This window comes from Argiope bruennichi, chromosome 4 (genome assembly GCF_947563725.1).
Source record: "Argiope bruennichi chromosome 4, qqArgBrue1.1, whole genome shotgun sequence".
In the NCBI taxonomy this organism is placed as follows: Eukaryota; Metazoa; Arthropoda; class Arachnida; order Araneae; family Araneidae; genus Argiope; species Argiope bruennichi.
Window position 1 is genome coordinate 100753573 of NC_079154.1, and position 21478 is coordinate 100775050.

Here is a 21478-nt window from a genome sequence, read left to right on the forward strand (position 1 = left end):
ATAAATATAATGAAGAAACATTTTACCTTTTAGACAAGTTTTTCATCACCCATTGGGCCCAGAATTGATGCAGATTTACAGTTTTGTCCAAGATTGTTTATGAAATTTTATTAAGTTATGTCTTATATTTTTAATTATCGCATACTAATATATAAATCGACAAATCCGTTTCTCCTCTTTGAAGCATCTGTTCCAAAATTTAATATGTATCTGTAGTCTGATGATAAATCCGCATTAGCAAATCTCATGCACATCTCTTGAGTTATGCTGTCTGTATGCATATGGGCTGACAAACTTTTATTTGACGGATTACCAAATTTGGTAGCAAGGCTACATACCGAATTTCATCTTGGAAAGTGTGTTTTTCGAACTGGGAGAGACCGGAATTCATAGAGATTCATCAAAATACTGAGTTCGAATTGTTTTGACGATAAAAATACATTCTCTTTCAATATGTAGTATTCGAGAAAATAAAATAAAAAATCCTTGTTTAGCGTCAATTGTTCGAAATTAGAGTACTGAGCTAGAAAAATATAATTAAATTTAAAATGATTCTAAAATTTTCAAAAATTCTGATTTCCAATTGTTTTTTTGTTTTTTTTACCGTAGATATCTTTCAAAATTATCTGGTATATGATAACTTTATTTTTTATTGAATATATTCATTATACTTTCAAATATTTCAAGTTTTACTCCCAAATACTGAAGTATTGGCAAGTTTTGTGACAAATACACAATATTGAAAATAAAAAACAATGATTTAATGAATTTACTAAATTAATAACTTGTTTTAGAATAATTTTTTAAAGTTTTGATTGGGTTAAAAATGTGCTGAAATATAAAGCTTAAATTAACCACTTCATTAAATAAGGATATAGTTGTTTAGCTTAGGGCTATAAAATGCCTCAATTCACCGTTGATTTTATCTCTAAAATTAATTCAATGTACCATTAATGGTACAGTAGTGACTAATAGAAACTGTTTTAGTCAAATTGTCATTAAAAGAAATCTGGATTCAGAGTTCAGCAGTCAAAATACCCCTCTACTTTGATTAACGAATTTAACTTGTCTCTGCTGCAAAAATATAATTCTTCGCTCATGCGTCGTTCAAAATAGACTTCAAGAAAAACGTTGTTTATGACAACCATAGAGCAGCAAAACAATTTATCTTTGGCAGTGCTCTTGAAATGCATGCTTTTCGTAGTAACTTGTCCGGAAGTCGATTACATAATACGGATGTTCAGTTATTTTTATCATTGGTTTCTGTATTGTATAAATTTGAATCAATAAGTGCTTCACAAATGAAGATATTTCGTTGTATATTTTCAGTGCTGGAGGTTACATTTTGGAGTTTTCAGTATCCCAATTCAAAGGGTTTGCCATATTCCAACCAGTAATAAATGGTAAATAATTCTTCTTTTTTTTCCAAATTATTATGACTTTTGTTGTAAATGCTGTTAATTTCTTATTTCAAAAGCAAGAAAAAATGGAATGTATTCAAAAGCATAGAAAAAAAGAGAGCACTTTCAAATAAAGAAAACATTTTGCAGTGTGATTTGATTATAAACATAAAATTACAATCAATTTCATATTTGCTTTTAATGGACAAAAGTTATTCATTTTACATTGCTCGAAAAATTATGTAAATGTATTGCATGAATAAAGTTCTAGACATTTTCGTAATAATGGAATAAAGTTCTAGACATTTTCGTAATAATGGAATAAAGTTCTAGACATTTTCGTAATAATGGAATAAAGTTCTAGACATTTTCGTAATAATGGAATAAAGTTCTAGACATTTTCGTTATAATGGAATAAAGTTCTAGACATTTTCGTAATAATGGAATAAAGTTCTGTCCACGTAAGGCATATAATCTGCATATACTTATATTTGCAAACTTTTTAATGTAATAACTTAATGTGTTCGTCAGGTGAACTTTGTAATGAATATATGAACATAGTTTTCACAGTATTACTATATTAAAAAAGGTGCAAAATTTTAGAATTATTGTTAAAGTGTGAGTGTTTTCCTTTGTTATCGTAGAATAACAATTTCTTTTTGCTACATAATCAGCATGCAACTTGAGAAATTATTAATTTTCTGACTAAGTTTGATTCCAGTTGCCGAGAAATTTTGCTATAGTCGATCCCAGTAAAATGCAGAAATCTCATTCATTTGGCAAAAAAAAAAAAAAAAAAAAAAAAATGCTTTTTTTAGATCTTATGGTATCGCAATGACACGATTTCAGAATTTTTGCTTGGAGACCAGACAGTAGCGGATTACTTGCATTCCTTTGTGGAGTCTAACATGCATATTAATTAATGGAACTCAAATGTTAATATCGTATTGAAGCATGAAAAAGGATTCTATATTCAAGTTTCAAAACAATAAAGGTTGTCCCAAATGCTATTCAGTTTAAATTCCGGAATTTTTTTAATATTTTAAAAATATGAATGAATTATGCCATTTCTTTCAAAACGGATGAAAAATATCATATAATGGACTAGACAGAATAGTTTATATCCAGATGTAATAAGTACAGCATATATGCATAGTTCCTTATCACATTCCTGAAATTCACTGTACAGAAAGCCGTGTCATTTTAAGGGTCAGACTTTAGATTCCTCCTAGTGTCTAATTATCTGTCAAAATATCACGTTTCCGGCACTTCCGCAAATATTTTATTCCCATGATCCATGCTACATTTTTTCTCGGATGAAGCATTTGCTTCAGAATCAATGATTTTCAAATTCCAAGAAAGTGCAGTGAAGAAAGCACTGGTGAGGTATAAAAGATAGCAGGATTACATAGTTTTAAAAGATAATTACATCGAAGAAAACGTAATTTAAACTAGCTTTACATGTACAAGGTGATGAGAAAATCTTTTCTGATTTCAAAAAAAAAATTCAAGAGCTATTGAATAAAATACTTAAAGTTTTTAATTAGGGATAATCGTGTTTTTATTTTTTTTTTTAATATAACAAATAGCGCAACGAATGCAGAAATAATGAATTTACATTCAATTCTTATCAAAATGGTGTCAACAAAGAAAGTGCAAAGTGTTCTTTAGTTCCATGAATTCAAATCTACCTCTACTGTTCAATGCCAATTATGGGGTTATTTTAAAGGTCAATGTTTGCAAGGATAAATACTCCTACTGACTAAAGATATTGATACTCATAGTTAGGATCATAGATTCTGTATCTATTATGACAGCCATTATGTTGTACAATACTCATACTGACTAAAGATATTGATACTCATATGATCATAGATGTTGTATCTATTATGACAGCCATTATGTTTTACAATACTCATACTGACTAAAAATATTGATACTCATAGTTAGGATCATAGATGCTGTATCTATTATGACAGCCATTATGTTTTACAATACTCATACTGACTAAAGATATTGATACTCATAGTTAGGATCATAGATGCTGTATCTATTATGACAGCCATTATGTTTTACAATACTCATACTGTCTAAAGATATTGATACTCATAATTAGGATCATAGATGCTGTATCTATTATGACAGCCATTATGTTGTACAATACTCATACTGACTAAAGATATTGATACTCATAGTTAGGATCATAGATGCTGCATCTATTATGACCTCCATTATGTTGTACAATACTTGGATAGAATTAGAATATAATCTGGATAATCAGCAAGTTACCAAGCTATCCACATTGAAATTTGCTGTTGTAAATGGTTCTATTAAAAACTTACAAAATGTCTTAACAATATATAGAAACAACCGTGTTCCAAATTATAATAATTTTTTTTAACAGAAAAAGGCTTTCACAACCCTGTATTCCTTCTTCCATAATGAAATAAACTCTGTAAATTTTTCGTGCAGTCCTATTGTAACTTCACTACTTAAATTGAACTGAACATTTATTTGAGTCATCTTTTCAACTAATTTACAAATTTGATTGAATTCTTTTAACTTCAATGACTTGAAATAAACCAAATTTGTTATTGGTCAACTTTTTTTGCTTTTTTTTGTCTTTTTCATATTTGTTCTAGAGTCTAAAGTGTTGCTGCTTCTTTTCAGGTGTTGCTGGCAATTTGGTGGCCGTCCAAGCTAGTCGAATATCGACATATTTCCATCAGATGAGTGAGAAACCGGGGACACGACCTCCAGATGGTTCATCCATATGTGTGTCGCCTTTCTACGCATTTTTTGGAAAATGTAAGTTTTGGAAATTTTTCACAATGTTTGTCTGTTGATTATAAGTGATACAAATAAACCATTCTTACTATAAGGTTTGAAATTTCTTAAGAAACGATTTCTTTAATATAAATACCGAATTACTATTAGGATCACATAATGCGAAATATAACATTTCGTTAAAAAATCTAAGTATTAAAAGATAAGAAATACAAGTTATTCAAGCCACTAATCCAAAAATCTTTAATTTTTTTTAGAGTTGATTCGTCTTTTATATTTTCAAACCTTTTTCCTCAATAAGAATAGCAATAATATGCACATAAAATATGTATTTAATATTCTTGAATATGCTCGTTTGCAATGGCTAAAATAGCGCAGTATTCTAAAATATAAGATGTACAACGTTTTTTAAAGAATGCACAGTAAGGAAATAAAACTTAATGTCTATGAAATTCTTAGATCTAAACTAATGAATGTCTTCAAAATTCATCTTAGAATTTTGAAGTGATCTAAAAATGTACTATACTTTGCTCTTAATGTACCGACAAAAAATATTTATTTGAATTAATGTGTTTAAAAATCGAATTGGAATTTTCAAATCTATTTAACTAAACATTTATTAAACAAAAAATAACTGCTCATCAGATTTAGTATCTTTAAATCCAGTAATCTGCCCCGTAGATCATTTTCCACGATGTTTGATCATGCCTATCGTATGATTAATGACAGTGGCACAGTTTCCAAATATTATGTCATCCTGTTAACATTGTTAATATTAAAAAATTCTGTGCAATCGTTTTACATCATAATTTTCAATAATATTAACATTCTTGCTTTATTGGCACTCTAGTAAATTTATAGAAGTTTTAATTATTAGTATCTAGATTAGATTCAAAACACAAAGGCTTTCCTTTGAATTTACATTAAATACAGTGAATTATAACTGAATAGTAATAACTGATGTTTTTATGCATCTAAATTTTTAAGTTGTAACATTTTTCATTTGCCGTACTGCTAATCAAAAATTAAATGAGTTTAAAATTGAAGGAAATATGGAAATCTTAACCGATGTAAACTCCGTCCGTTTTTATAAAATTCAAATGTCTCTAAATTTTAAAATTGTTTACAAAATTCGTTTGCGGATTTTCCCGAAAGCTTACTTAAACATGACGTTTATCGTATTTCCATTTATTTGTCCAGTAAAATTCCATTCATACACGGTATGCTGCAAACAGTAGGACACGAAGTAATCCAACTTTTTTAAATTTTTATCGATTGAAAAACAAGCCAAAAAAAATCTTGCGACTGTCGTGCGATTGTGTTCGAATTGCAAAAGCTATCGGTAGCGAACGTTAAGATCGAAACAGAACAGTTAAAAATTCAACAGCCTAATCGAAAATGACAATAGAGAAGTGAAAAATAAAGAATTATATAATCTCTAATACCAGTAGAAAATATGAATACATAAAGCGCTTTTAGCGTTCTAGAAAAAAATCGTTGAAAGTGAAAAAACTATCCGATATTTCAAGGAACATTCATCTAAATGAAAATACAATAAAAACCATTGAGAGTCTTTGATAAAGTAGATAATAAATTTGTAGATAAAGTAAATAAAAAAATAGAAATTTCGCTATAAAGTAGATAATTACTATTTTATATCGAAATTATGAATCAATCGTCCAAGGTAGGCTTCCAACTCTTAAATTTTTCTTAAACATGTACCTAATACTGTCTATTCTCAGATGCGAAACCTGTTTAGATATTTGCGCATGTGCTAGAAAATAATGATTCAAAAAAAAATTCGGGAGGGGATGAAAGATTGAGATTTTACTTAGCAATATGGTAAACTCCAATTATCATCGGTATAAGGCAGTGGTTCTTAACCTTTTTAAGTCGCTACCCAAATTTGAGAAATATGTTCATGTCGCGACCCAAAAAAAAGTCAATTTTTTCATTGCTTTATTTTAGATCGTATTTTTAAAAAATCTTCAATCCTACGATGATGATTTTTTTTAGTTTACAAATATTTTATTTATTTTTTGAATAATAAAGATAAACAAAAGTACTTTTCGATCCAAGGAAAATTTAATTAATAATCAAGTGTTTTTAATAATTTTTATTGACCAAATTAAAATATATTTATAACTTTTTGAAAATAATTGACATTTTAACTTATTCCTACAAAAAAAAAAGAAATATCAATACATATGTTAAGTATTTTAAATCTTAAATGCAAGTCATACAGTTCTAATGAGAACCTTGTGCTTGAATACATTTTGAAAGATCTTTAAAACCTCGGTTGAATGCTTGTCAAGGAGCACCTTATATCTATTTCAGGATTTAACTTGTTCCGGTAATTGTTTTTGATTACACACAGAGCCGAAAAACCAGCCTCACACATATATGTTGTTGAAAAGGGCAATAATACTTTTAGGGCTTCTTTAACAATTATTGGCTTTTCGGTTTTTAATTTTAACCAGAAAGCACATAAAGATTCAGTGTTTTTGTAGAAATTGTATCGAAGTGCTTGGTCACTTTGTATTTCTATTAATTGTTCTTGAAATTGATTAATATTAACAAATTCCTCGCTCTCTTCCAATTCTCTCGCTTTTTAATCAGCTGATATTTTTTGATCTTGTTAATCACATTCATTTTCGATTGTTGATATTTATTCAAGTCGTCATTTCTAAAATGTCTGAAATTTGGTGTATTACTAACTTTTTTGGTTCGACTCAGCGCGACCCAAGAAATATGCTTAGCGACCCAATTTTGGGTCGCGACCCATAGGTTAAGAACCGCTGGTATAAGGTGAGTGTTTTAAGAACTATATCAGAACCCAGAAACCCTACCCAGAAACTACATCATTTATTTATTGTCGCACATTAATTCTTCTCATTTGGTCCGAGGAGAAGTTTCTAATCCTTAGTTGGCAACATTTCAGTTCCCAATACAGCTCACGAGCGTATAATAAAGTCTTCGGAGCTCTGTTTTTGAATTTTTCTAACTTCAGTTTTATATTTTCAATGCCATATTTTCTCCGTAAATAAATTGTTGTTGTTATTGGCTGTATTTCACCAATCCCGAAAAATTAGGATCACTATTAGTGGCATTCTCTATTAGCACAAAACGCCCAACTATATTGTTTACGATATCTTCACGGTATTTTTCTGCCATACAAAAGATTGAATGCTATAATAGAAATTTCGTACAATATCTTATTATAATAAGTGCAGTAATGATGGAAAATCCGAAAACACGAACTAGTCATATGAACAACAAATGCATAAGCTTTGAATTCAAATAAAACGATACTTTACAAAATGACAAATGGGGGGAGGGGGCCTTTATCAAAAACTCACGTAACGAGTCGAAGGCCAAGGCTTAACAAAGGACACGGAAATGTGCTAACAATAAGTGCTTATCCCGCATCATCCATTTGTAGAAAAAAATATCCAAAAGTTATAGTTAAAATTCCCTTAAACAAATAATACCTACTGAATAATAAAAATATTTTCTATTAAAATTTGCTTCCTTTCTCGTCTTTTATTGCAACGATATTTAAACGTATAAAGTATATTTTTTTCAGTTTGACCTAACCTTAACAATTTTTTTTCTATAAAAAGTTGTTTCACATATGTACTCTTCGCATTATCCAAGGTTTTATGTATTTTACTACCTCATGAAAATTTCCCATATTAATAATCAAATTAGTTTTAGTTCGTGAAAGTATAAATCTGGAATGATTTCTATAAAACTGTTCAAGCCGACTAAAATTTCTTTTCAGGTGTCCATGCCCGAACAGCTCGCATTTTGATGTTAATGGTCATTCCAGGGCACCTGTTGTTTGGCTATGGTATCACTCTCATCAAAGGGGGCAACACGGTGCTCACACCCACATTTTTGCCTATTTATCTCATTTCAGCATTCATACAGGTAATATGACAAAAGAATGTGTGGAAAATAATACCTATGCTTTTATTATTTTATATTCCAAAATTCTAATATGTTATCTATCTTATGTTAGGAAGTGTTTCGAAAAATTTTGTCAGATACGAAATTGTCTAATTAAGAACAAATCGAAAAGCAAGAAAGTTCATTTATTTTTTTTCTTTCTGATTCTCTTTACTTTACTTTTCAAATAAATTATGTTAGAATTTTTTTAAGTTAAGAAGATTAATTTAAGATTAAAATCAATTTGTACCATTCGATTTTTTTTCAACATGTTGATTCCCAGATATTTTGTAATAAGAAGTTGCATCTTAAAATTAAAAAAAAAAAAATCTTTACCGGTATCATCTATTCACCTTTACTATTTCTATAATGCTAATTTCTGTAGGATATATACAGACAATTCTTTAAAATGCTATGGTATTAGAAGAAATATAAACACTTAGAAGAAATATAAACACTTAAAAATTAATTTAGCATTTATTTTGACTCATTCGGAAAATTTTGAATGTTCTACTCTCAAAAATAGAAAATATTTATTTTGTAAAGGCTTTATTTACAAAAGTGGATGACTCCTGCTATTATCGTACCAAGTTATTACTAAACTGCATGGAAGTTTAAGCTCTTAATATCCTTTTAACTGTTTAATAATCTTTGAACTACTTCTACTTCAAATAATAACAAATCTATTAATTTTTTTTTAGTTTTATTCGTATTATAAATTAAAATCTATGTAATTATTAATTTGAAATATAGCGTTAAGCTTTCCTTGAACTACAAATTGCGGATGAAAAAAGCATTGGTAAATGTCATCATTTGCAATCTAATATTTGTCTGGTATTTGCAAGAACATTATTTTGCAGTACTACCCCTTCCTTCACTTAACCAACGTCTCTTTTCGAATATTTATTGATTTAATTTGCATTAATAACAGACTTTCAGTAAATATTGTCCTGTAATAAAAAATTTCCTGTTTTAAAATTTTTTGCTGCTTTAGAAAATGAATGTTTTAGAAAGTTTTTGCTGCTTTAGGAAATGAATGTTTTGGAAAATTGCTGGTGCTTTAGGAAATGAATGTGAAATATGAAAACATTTCAAAAAGCATTTTTAATCAAATTACTTAAAAGCTTGTCTTTTTTTTTTAAATTATTCTTTACTTTTTTTTTATATATTGTGTTTGGCCACTTTAATAGTAATATTGTGCGAATCGATTGCATTGAAGCATTGCTAAAGTTATTGACATCCTCTGTATGTTTCTTCTTTCCGTAAAGATTAAAGAGAATAAAATATAATATTCCACGAGAAAGTTATTTTGTGTGCGCATACATTCGTGAAAATCTTTTTCTTTCATTTTCCGCTCATTATCTGAAAACGTTTTCGATTTTTCTGGATCCTATTATTTAGATGCACCTGTCAGGTGCATGACTTTATGTCCCTGAATAGCTCTGAGTTGTATTAATTCCACTATTTCTGCTATATAATATCGAATAATACTTAAGTGCTTCAGAAATTGCTCATTTCTTACATAATCCCAAAATTTCCATTTCAGTTTCTTCATCGTTTAGGATTTTCGTTGAGGATTCACACTGTTAACTTTAAATAATTTACCTATATAAAATTTAAAAATTAAAACCAGAATTATTTAATGCTTATTTTTATGAATGTCTAAAATATCTTCATAGAAGACGTGTTTTTGAAATGTTTTAATGATTTTTTTTATATAAAAAGTATTTTGTTTAAATAGTATGAAACGCATTAAATTTTTATTTCAATAATTGTCTTTTCAACTGGTAATATCGATAAATAGGTATTCAGCCAAATATGAAATATTCGCTAAATGAATCAGTAGAGTATATTTCTATGATTTTTTATTCAATTAAATTCTAAGTATGTGATCTACTTTATGGAGTGCAGAACTCCCGATTCGAAGTCTGATTCCATCAAAAATCTATTCGTATGACAGACTAGTTCACTTTTAGACAACAAGGGTCAAATGTCGACTTGCTTGTGTAAAGTGGAAACTACAAAGAGAAGTTTCTTCTGATTGCCTTCATATTTTGTTCTCTATCCAAAATTACAAAAACTTTGTTAACATTGTATTCTTATAATTCAAAATGGGAATTAAATTGACCAAACCTAAATTTAAGACCTTCGCTTTCTTACCGTTACATTAAATTGCTGTATTGTTAAATTCTGAGGATTTCTCATTCGTTGAAGATAAATAATCGTTCACTATCTGAAACGTTATCCAAAACGTGTTATTCTCTTCATTTTGTATCGTCTCGCCTGTGCTAACAATTAATTTATTGCTACTGCAGGAAGATGTTATTGATTTGTCTTAAATATCAATCCTCGACCGATTTCAAATGACTTAGGTCCTTAAAACTTGCATTTGGTATTTAAGGTATTTAACCTAAAGCATCGTTATAGAAAAACGATTTTATAATAACTCAAATACATATTGGATATGCATGAATTTAGCATAATTATCTTCCGTTTAATTAGAGAGCCCCAATTGACTCATTGAATAATTCTACCTCGTACGGCAAATACATATTGCTTTATTTTATCCATTACTTCAAACTTAAGGGATTATTGAGAAATATTGCTCACCCAGATATTTTTAGATTTTTGGTGATTACTATACTTTATTATACTATCTATACAAGAAAAAAAAGCATGCATTATAAATAATAAATGACATAATTATAGTTTTGTTAGAGTATTTTTTCTGGAAATGGAACGTAATTTCTTATTTTACATAGATGCCGTTTGGAAATTTTTTTCGCTTTATGAATGTTTCTCAATACGAGTAAGATTCAGGTACGAATTATGCACGTCAAATGAGGTTCCACCGTAATTCCAAAAATGTATTTTTTGGACTCAGAAGTTTGGAACTTGAAGATTCGTCAATTTTTTTTTTTTTTTTTTTTGTCATATATGAAGATAAAAAAAAAAGAAAGTAAAGTTGAATATTTAAACAATTTTCCATGAAAACATTGGTCTAAAGTGATTTTCTTTTCTTTCCAGATTGCTATCCTGCTATATATAGCCCAGTGTCTGATCCAGATACTATGGCGACTCAAAATAGATCCAGACAATTCTGCCATTCCTCTACTTACAGCATTGGGCGACTTAAGTGGCATGACGTGCCTCACAATAGCATTCTACATTCACCGTGCCGTCGTGTAGATCTAGCATTCATTTCTAAGATAAAAAAAAAATCCTCTAAGGACTCAAGTGCTGGTCATTCTACAGATAAATGCACAAATGAACTGCCCAAGGAAGAAAAAGGAGCATGAAGCTTCTGCAACGGATGAAAAGTTATTAATGAATTTTTGCCAAAATTTGTAACTTACTTTACACCATCTTAACCCTGCTTGAAGTATTTATAAATGTTTTAAGAAAATTTTTAAGAATTTTTAAAATTTTTATAAATTTTTGTAATGTTTGTTATGATTTAACTTGAAAATAGTGTAGATTGTTGAGATTAAAATTGTTAATCGTTAATGGGAACCATTGTTATTGAAAGATGATTAATTGAGCAAATAAAAATGTTAACTGTAACTGTCTTCCTCGGTGATATTTCGTTAAAAACTGTATTAAAAGTTGAATAACTTCTGAAAGGAATTAAAAGTCGGGCATTTATTTTGAAGCGACGTATTGTTTTTACATTGTATATTTAGTGCATAGCCAGTGCAGATTTTCTGTGATAGTTGTTAGTGTATTATTTTTTAAGCTGTATATTTTGTAAAACCATGTTCTGCTTTTTCTTGTCGAATTAACTAATATTTCACTTGCAAACTAGGTATGTAAGGCTGCTTTGAACACGCTTTCTTAAAATATGCAGCAATTATTTGCAATTTTAGCAATTTAAATTTGAATATTTTTCAGCTAATTGATTAATTGAATCCAAGATACTTTTTTCTGAAAATTTCTGATGATCCTTTGTAGCATGTTATAAAAGAAACTAAAATGACATTGTTTGCATTTTGTAATATTCTTGTGTATTAGAATTAAAAATCTTACAATTATTCCACATAAATAATGAGTAAAGTTTGTAAATAAAATTCGAAATTGCCTATAGAGCACTCTGTACAAAATCATTGTACCTTTTGTTGAAGAATAAATTTGTACCTGAATATATTTTGTTGTTTATTTAACCCTTTAAAGGGCCATTTTTTTTCTAGTCATATTATGTTAAAATAGGCTTGAAATTAGAATAAGAAAAGGGACTCATTTAGCTTATTAGATAAATTTAATTTGATTAATTAATGAATTTGGTTAATAATTAAGTAACAAATCAAGACACATTATTTTGTGCGAGATAAAGAACTGAAGCATCTAAGTATCTGTCTTTCTAAAAAAATTTGTCAGAACTTATGGCAACCTACATAATTTCATACAAAGATTGATAAATTTTCTGGGAAGCATACTTCCCACGCCCGTAGAAAGGGTTTAACTTAAATTCAAGCGTTCTGAAATGTATAATCTTAGTAATACAAATATTGCATTATATTGTGATATTAAACAATATTTGCAACATTGTATTATGTTGTGCAATATATGGATTATTGTACATGTTGCATTTTTTTTGGCATATTATTTTGAGTCGTATTGCCACAAATAGCAGAGACTTAACATAAAATGATATAAATGTACTTTCGATTTTATATTTTTCTTTGCACTTCATAGTTAAAAGTATTTCATATAAATGTTTTGCTATAATTATATATTTACCGATTTCCACAGAGGTGTTATTGGCTGCCTGTCATTCTCTTTCTGCTTTGTTTAACTAAGTTGATTATTCATTTTCTAAAATCTATGACATTATCATAGTTTATCGGTCATAATGCTTATAAGATAATATGGATATATTGCTTTGAAAAATATCTTAAGAAAAATCTTAAAAATTCATTGCTTCTTTTTTAAAATACTGAATTCTCTCAAATATTTACCAGAGAAAAATGACTTTCTATAGATATTGATGCATTATTCCATGATGAATCATTGTATCATACCTTTTTCAATACTTTCTAGTAACTACAAATAATTTTTTATTTGCAAATTTATTTTTTGTTTTCCGTATTCAACGATACTCTGAAAATGTTTCAGAAACACAGAAAATCTTTTGAATACAGTTTCAGCCTTTTATCTTAAGTTTTTACGTACTTAAGATCTTAGATAAAATTTTTGGATCACATAAGTTTAAGTTGCCAGGATTTGATTATGAAAATGAACCTTATAAATAAGATCTAACTTCTACTGAATATTTCATAAACGTCTTGATGTCAATGTTATATCATTCTAGAGTCTTAGCATACCGTCCTATCCATTAAATCATAATTTTCTGAGTGTGCAAAAAATGATTCAGCAAATCAAATTTGTCAATTTTTAATTTAGTTAGTGTTTTTCTTTATATTTTGCGATCATTTTATGGCATTCTAATCCACTTTAATACAAATAAAATAATAAACAAATAAAATGTGAAATTTCTTTATTGGAAAATTTTACATTTGAGATCTTCAAAATATTTGCCAGAAGCCTGAAAATTGTACGAAAAAAAATTAGTTCTTATTTTTAATTAAAACTTTATATAATTGTATAAACTTCATATAATTGTATATATAAAACTTAATATAAACTTTATATAATCCTTTAGATAACACTTTTTATAAAATAATATTAGATTTTAAATATACATGTTGATTTAAAGAAAAAAAATTATTTCAGTAAAAATAAAATTAAATAAAAACTCATTATATATATTGACGTTTGTCTTCTTTTAACGAAAATTAGACGCTCTTTGTAGTGTATATACACGCATGTGCACACAGAATTTTAATTGCTTGCTAAAGCAATTCGATCTTTAAGCTTACAATGTAAAATTTTAAAAAATAAAATTTTAGATTTTTTTCCTCAAAAAAATTCATATATATGCGTTAGACGCTCTTTATAGTGTATATTATAAAAATTATTGTGGAAAATAACTTTGAAAAAATATTTTGTAGGATAAATAAATCCTTAATATATTTTGGTACATTTTAAAACTTATGTACCTAATTTCATGAAATGTTTTCATTTTTGACGAATATGTTGACAAATATTTTATTCCTATTAGCGTAAAAAGTATGTTTCTTGCCTGCGATAGGATATCATCAAATGGTAAATTAGGATATCGATCAAATTGCATGATATTTTTGTTCTGTGGCAACAGCGCAAGCCTCGTGCGTTCCTAATGCTCTTTGCACCTGCGATTTACACTAGTGAAAAATAACAAAACATATTTTTGGTGATAGATCAAACTTCCGGGGAAAACTTAATTTTGATCTTTAATCGTTTTCTTCATTCAAAACCTTTATTCAAGATATCATTTCTAATTAGCGGTATCTTCGGATCCTTTTTCAATGTCTGATTTTTTATATATATATATATATATTGTGTGAGGCCTTTATTTGGTATTATGAAATAACGGCCTTTGTTGCAAAACCCCCATTTTAATCACATTTCAATCATTTTTAATCTATTTTTGATAATCATTTTCATCATCCGGATAGGTACAGAAATGGTGAGTGTTGGATACTACCTAACCACGATGGGACGTACTTCCTATTGGAAGGATTGTACCGTGGCCGATGATGACCCTTTAGGACTCCCCACAGTTTCTGCCAATGCTGTCGGGTCAGTCTCATTAATTGTGTGTCGTAGTGGCGGATTAGAGTGGCCAAGTTATGATCAACATTTTCATCAGGATTGATTTTTCAATCCTATATTTTACTATTTAATGTATTCTTCTGGGTCTTTAATTTTTCTTTTTTAAATCCTTTTGTCATGTTTACCAAAGTTATATTTTGTTAATAAAAGTGAATTCATAGAGCCTCTCGAAGTTAGATGAACACTCAATCCATAAGTATTTTCCAATGCTTGTCTTTATTCTTGGTTATAATATCTACAGCAGTTTTTACTCATTTTCGATATAAAATCTACTCCTTCAGCGGATTCATATTTCAATCTTCAGAGTAACAATAGAGTGCAAAAAATAATTCATCGTTCGGTGTATAATCATTGTCTTTCATATATCTTCAGGTGTAGTTAGGCTAAAAATATATTTAATATCTAAATGTTTGAACTATTTATTATTTGAGGAAAGTAAAACCTCAAGACACCCAGATTTTTTTTGTTAATTAAGCCACAAAAAAATGTAACGCCGCAAATAATGTAGGGTAATCTATAGTAAATATAGAACTTCTATTGTCACTTTAGTTTCTCAAATCCATTCTAATTTCTATGTTAAGAGCACAAATATAAAATAAGTCTTCAATTATTATTTTATGGCATAAAATATATCAGAGATTCATTACAAAGATTAAAAAAAATAATAATTGCTAAAATATTTTGTTATGTGGAAAGCATATTTTTCATTACTTTAGATATAGATCAAAATGATTTTATTAAGAACAGTTTTTATGAAAAGGAATAAAAACTTACTATTCATGTTATAAAGGCCAAATTAAAATTACTCTTCTTTCTGGCATCTGTAAATAGCCTATAAAGTAAAAAAAATAGTTTCAAAATCTTTCCAAATTTTATGCAATTATAGTCTAAAATAAATTAAAAGCTTGTAAAAAATTATTAATACAATCAGTAAATGACACACGAAATTTTTCTATTAACATCAGCAGTTTCGATTGAATCTTAATATATAAGTTGATAAAAAGATTCCATCAAATATTTGAATTCTGAAAACCATCCTCAATTCAAATATTTGGCTGCTATTTCCCAAATAACTGACGTTAACTAGGCTTCAGTATTGATACATTTAACTTTTCTATTTATACTTATACTTCGAATCTCTAACAAATATCTGTACAAAAATGAAAGCCTTTGAACTTTTTCTTCCAATCAAGGAGGGGGAAAATTTGGCCGCCCTGTTTAGGAATAATTTTTTCAGTTTCTTAATAACCCTTCATTCTGCGAAATCCTTTTTTCCCCAAATAATTGAAACCATGGTTCTTGGGTTGTATGAATTATTTTAATCTGAGACTTCTTAATTAATTTAATAAAATATTATATTTAATTTTATAAAGGTATCTGCTTAAAGAAAAATTTTACTAATTAATATTCTTGATCGACTAATAAAAACACTTTATTATCAATTACACTTTATCAATCAACGAATTCATTTAATAAATCAATGAATTCATTTTAATTAAAAAAATTGGAGTAAAAATTTATGTAGTTACTTACGTTGCAAAACATGCCTGGTTTGCAAGGACATGCTACTTTGTAACTGTCATACTCATTTGGGGGTTCACAAGGTAAACCTGTAAAAGGTCATTACAGAATTTCATTAGAAAATAATATGTTTAAATTATGAAGGAATCTGCCTGCATTTCGACGAAATTGTGTAAGAATAAATAAAATTTTGATTGCAACTATTATACAATACGTGCAGAAAAATGATGAGAAAATAAAACTGCATTATCAAACAAAAATTAATAGTATGTTAAAAAATATGTACATTTTTTTTCATTTGCTGTTAGTCTTACAATAAGGAAGATAGATTTATGGATATCTTTAATGGATATTATAATTTATGGATATCTTATCCGAATGCATGTATAATCAGTGACTCCATAGCTTGGCGGTAAATTTACAATTTAGAGGATAAAAATAAAGTTTCAGGAAAATACAAAAATTATGAGGAAATCTCTATTAGAACACGAGATCCAGAAATCCTTCTAGAAAATTCCATTTTCTGCATCAGAAACCTCTATTAAATTTAAAGAAAGCTAAAGCGAGTCAGTCGAGTAAATTCTTTCTTTGCAGTGTTGATGGATGAGAAAACTCCAGCTGAGGGCTGTACTTCTGTACCATTATTTTACTTGTGACTTGCTGTTGTGTTATTACTTTCTGTAAGGGATGTTTTTACAAATACTTTGGCTATGTTTTGTTAAAAGTGTTTCGGGTTTTCTTGTGTAGTAAAACGTCATTTTCCCTGAACGAGTCCGTTGAACTTTTCAAACCGCACATTCATCGGATGATTTCCGTCACAATAATAGATGTATTTGTGTGAAATTGTGATTTGTTGGAACACATAAGCAAATGTCGGTTTGTATCATCATAGACTGCAGTTGATCCATTAATCTCAACACCACTCGGATAAGGAATTACCAAATTTTTAATCTCGTAATCCAAGATTTGGTCTTTCAACAGCTTTAAGTGCATTAGAATTACGAAGTCCATAAACATATATTGTATTCTATGGAATATAAGTTATACCTCGATCTACCCGAAGGCCATGAGGGAAACTTGAGGGGCCGCCGAAGAGTAACTCCATGTAGAACGAAGAAACGAACGACACTTGCAATCAACAAAAAGGACCTTCTATAGAGAACGCATATTCGTCCATAAAAAAAAGTATTTCATGGAATAAAAGTTAAATTAAAATGGTCTCACTTTCTCTATATAAAAGGAACCAAAATGGGTAATAATGACTATTAAAAGAAGCTTGCGCTTGAGCGAAAAGGAATGAAGAACTTAAAATGGGGAGTCGTTGTTCTATCCGAGAACTTCTTTCTGTTGTCCAATATATAATCGATAGTACTAATGTGTTTACGTTAAGACAACACAGACGCAGAGAACATTGATTGCCTCCTGCTATTGCCCTAATGTAAACGTATTTATAAACAAATGAGAAATTCGAAAATCATTGGGGATCTATTTAAAAGTCATTACTCAATCATTTAAGGTTAATTTAGATAACTCGCCGTAATTTAGGTGATTATCCTCAGAATGTAATCTATAATTTATTGAAGGTTCCACTATTTCCTCATTTCTTTTGAAACTTACCTTCATCAGAGTAGGACCTGCAATATCGGTGATAGAATCCTCCTGAGCAACACTGTCCTTCTCCACAAGATGGAATAGAACCGCAGTACTCACCAGTGACAGCCACAAACACCTAAATAGATAGAATTAATTTGAAATATTTGTTGTTCTGGTTATAAATTCAGATTAAATTCAAGCGCTCAGAAATGAAATAGCATTTCAAGATGCTGTAAGACAATGACGCGTAAGACAGATGTGAATTCCAGATTTGTCTAAAATGCGCCCATTTATCCATATCTGGCCTTTCTTTGACTAATGCTTTTTACCTGAACTTAATCGACTATCACAGAAATATCTCTATAGAGGATATTTCAGAACAATTGCTCTGATTACAAATGGCTATAACTTCCTTGTAAGCAATGATATAATGAAATTATTTGAACCAATACAGAAAAGGGTTAAATATGTTATTTACTTGTATAATAATTGCTTTTTATAACTACTCTTTCTTACAGATCCAATGATAATCCATTTCTTGTACATGAAGAATTCATTTCAGACCACATGAAGAATATTTTCAGACATTGACGTGAGTTTGATAACAAAATACATGTTATATATGTAGGTGAAATTATTTCTTACATCTCTATAACCTTCAATATATGGAAAGCATAATTCCTGTAAAAAGCACAATTCCGGAACAACTTTAGACAAAGTATGAAATATGAAAATCAACTGAATATGCAATTTTTTTCTCTTGGACAGTGCACGTAATAGGCAGGTACTACAAATTACTACTAGGTACTACTAAAATTCTACAAAAGATTTACGACATTTATTTAAAAATAATTATATTCTATAAAAAATAATGTAGGTAAAACAAACGGAAAATCCTGAGCCTGAATCGATCGTTAAATGTCAAATATCTCGCCACTTAATATTCGAAACAAATCAGAAATGCATTTCATAATTTCACATATATATTTGACGGCGCATAGAACGCCTAAGAAATATGTGAAATATTTATCGTTTAATTAGTTGCCAAAATCTATAAGGGTTTCTGTGAGTGCCTGATTTTAAATTTTGCCGGTAATCTCTTCAATTCGTATGTTGAATTGAAGAGATTAGATTCAAGTGCATGGTTCGAGAAGAGATTCAATTGTATGTTTTGTATGTCTCGTATTCGGATATATCTAAATCTTTATATTGCAATATATGGATTTAATTTCAATAGTGAATGAATCGAAAATGCTCACAGAGAACGCCTTTCATAATAATAAAATAGACTACCTATTACATGTTGCTTGTATGATAAAGTATTGTAATACAGTACTGATGACACTGACCAGAAATTATTATGTATTCAAACAAAATATTAAAATTCATTTGTTTTATCTCCTATTATTTTTCTTTTTCTGTTGCCATTTAGAAGGAAGATATAATCATTTGTAATAGAAAAAATTATTTTAAATTACTTTATCGCTTGAAAACAATTATGTCATATGGTTAAAGGGAGATTTCACAAAAAAAATGTAAGATTCTGAAACAAATTTACATATTTGTTTCAAAACTCAATAAAAGTTTTTTAATCCAATGACTTAATCGGATAAAGCATTGGAATCATTGAAAAATAAGAATCAGAAGAAGTTTGCTTGTTCTGCCAGCGGTCTTGATTAATTTGATTCAAAAGAACTCATGTGTCCTTCAGAATTGACTTTTTTTCTATTGAAGAATTAGATTCAAAATGTTTTATTGGATATTCAAACATAAATGTGGGCCGATCTCTGAAAGTAAACTAACAAAGTGAAATATCTCTATATAGAGGAGCTCAACTCCGATTACTTTTTCAGTGGTACTCCAGGCACTCCAGATGGATTTAACTAATAGAAGGTCCTAAACTTTCCTTGAGTCTTAGAAAGGAGATTTGAAAAGAATATTGGGTGTTCTTATGTTGTAGGAATTTGATTCAGACTGTTTAGAAAATGCAAAGCATTGTTTCAAAGATTTTCTTTTGGAAAATTTTCGATCTATTGCATGGATTTAAAACTTTAAATTCACGGTCAATTATGTTTTCACACTTTTACAAAGTTGTGTATATTTTGAAAAAAATATGTATTCATACAATATATTTTTGATTATTATTTTATATTATCTAATAATGTAATATTTTTTTTTTGAAAAGTAGATAATATGGCATTTTTATAAAATCTTAAATTCAATAATGTTAATTCGGTTTCATGTGAAAAGAGTAAAATTACCCTCGTCGATCAAAGCAGCAATCCATTCCGTACCGAACCATTGCTGCTCATATATGCAGCCAACATGTTTGAAGACAACATAAAGATGCAACAAAATAAAAATTTTATAATAAGAAGAATCAGTTTGATAATTCTTTAAAGTGCATAATAATTTCAAAAAAAATCAAGATCATCTAGAATAGAATACATGATTAGGTAACTTTTAAATTTGAATGTTAGAACATTTGTATAATTTTTCGTTAAATTGAACTTGAATTATGCAATTCACATTCTCGAACGTGTCAAGAATACTTATTTTACTATTAAATATAAATACTTAAATCTTGTTTTATATTTTCCTTAATAGTTTTTAGAAGTGTTAATAGTTTATTTGTTTTTTCAATTTTCTAACTTCTAATTTATTTAATATAAAAACAAAATATTAAAATAAATAAGAATTATAACTATTTATTTTTTATTACAATAAATAATGTTAGTCGCAATGATTTTTTTTTAAATTTAAATGCCTTTAGTTTTAATAGATTTGTTAATTATCTTGTTTAATTAATTTCATTTGGAATTTTTACATAATTTGTCAGAAAACTTGTCAAAAGTACCAACAGGAAAAACTTTCAGATGAGCTTGTAATTTTAGATAGAATAAATATCTTAATTTTACAATTTCTCTTTAAATATTTGCTTATTTTAAAACTATTTTAATAATTACTTACTGCACAGGCTAAAAGGAAAAGCGCAAATATGGTCCTCATTTTCTATCACCCTCTTTATTCTATTTGAAAAAGAGATCTGAACTAATTAGGATCTTCTCGATTTATTTATCGATTTGGTTAAGAAAATTGTAACAGGTGGGACTCAGAAGTCAACAGATGTTTACTAATTATCAATCACAAAAGTGCTGATAAGATTAGCTGTTATCTGTGGCTTTGCAATTCAAATTCGGCATTTTTTAAGATTTGATATTATAATCTTGCTTGGGAAGTTACAAATGAACATTTCTAATGACACTTTTTATTCTTTTTCTTTAGAAACCAGCTTGTTTGCCATGGTTAATGGTTGTTAAAAGTTTAGTAATTAATGCGATTAATTTATTCAATTAAATAATTTCTGCTTTTTAATATTAATTATGTTACTTATTCTTAATAGTTTCCATAATGTCAAACTTCAGATTTTGATAAACATATATCTCTGACTGTTTTAGAAGTTTTAGGCCATCTTATTTCACTATACAATTCATTTTCTCTAATTTCCTGTTTTC

General features: G+C 28.4%; 2 protein-coding genes across 4 annotated transcripts in view; one reads left to right on the top strand and one right to left on the bottom strand.

The window, feature by feature from the left end:
- The window catches only part of LOC129966602 (solute carrier family 41 member 1-like), a 91224-nt gene extending 78945 nt beyond the window's left edge, over positions 1–12279 (top strand). For all 3 annotated transcript variants that reach the window (XM_056081096.1, XM_056081095.1, XM_056081097.1), the window contains exons 9-12: positions 1330–1403; positions 4071–4208; positions 7972–8120; positions 11166–12279. In XM_056081096.1, coding sequence (XP_055937071.1) covers positions 1330–1403; positions 4071–4208; positions 7972–8120; positions 11166–11327 — 523 coding nt within the window. In that variant the 3' untranslated portion in view covers positions 11328–12279. The remainder of the gene's footprint in view (positions 1–1329; positions 1404–4070; positions 4209–7971; positions 8121–11165) is intronic.
- A 1336-nt stretch (positions 12280–13615) lies between these two features.
- On the bottom strand, positions 13616–21070 carry LOC129966172 (U9-ctenitoxin-Pr1a-like). The gene is made up of 5 exons (XM_056080573.1): positions 20934–21070; positions 17988–18099; positions 16383–16459; positions 15624–15681; positions 13616–13680 (listed from the first exon to the last, which is right to left on the bottom strand). Exons 1-4 carry the CDS (start codon positions 20970–20972, stop codon positions 15652–15654), a joined length of 258 nt encoding a protein of 85 aa, XP_055936548.1. The 5' UTR covers positions 20973–21070; the 3' UTR covers positions 13616–13680; positions 15624–15651.
- Positions 21071–21478: the final 408 nt, after the last annotated feature.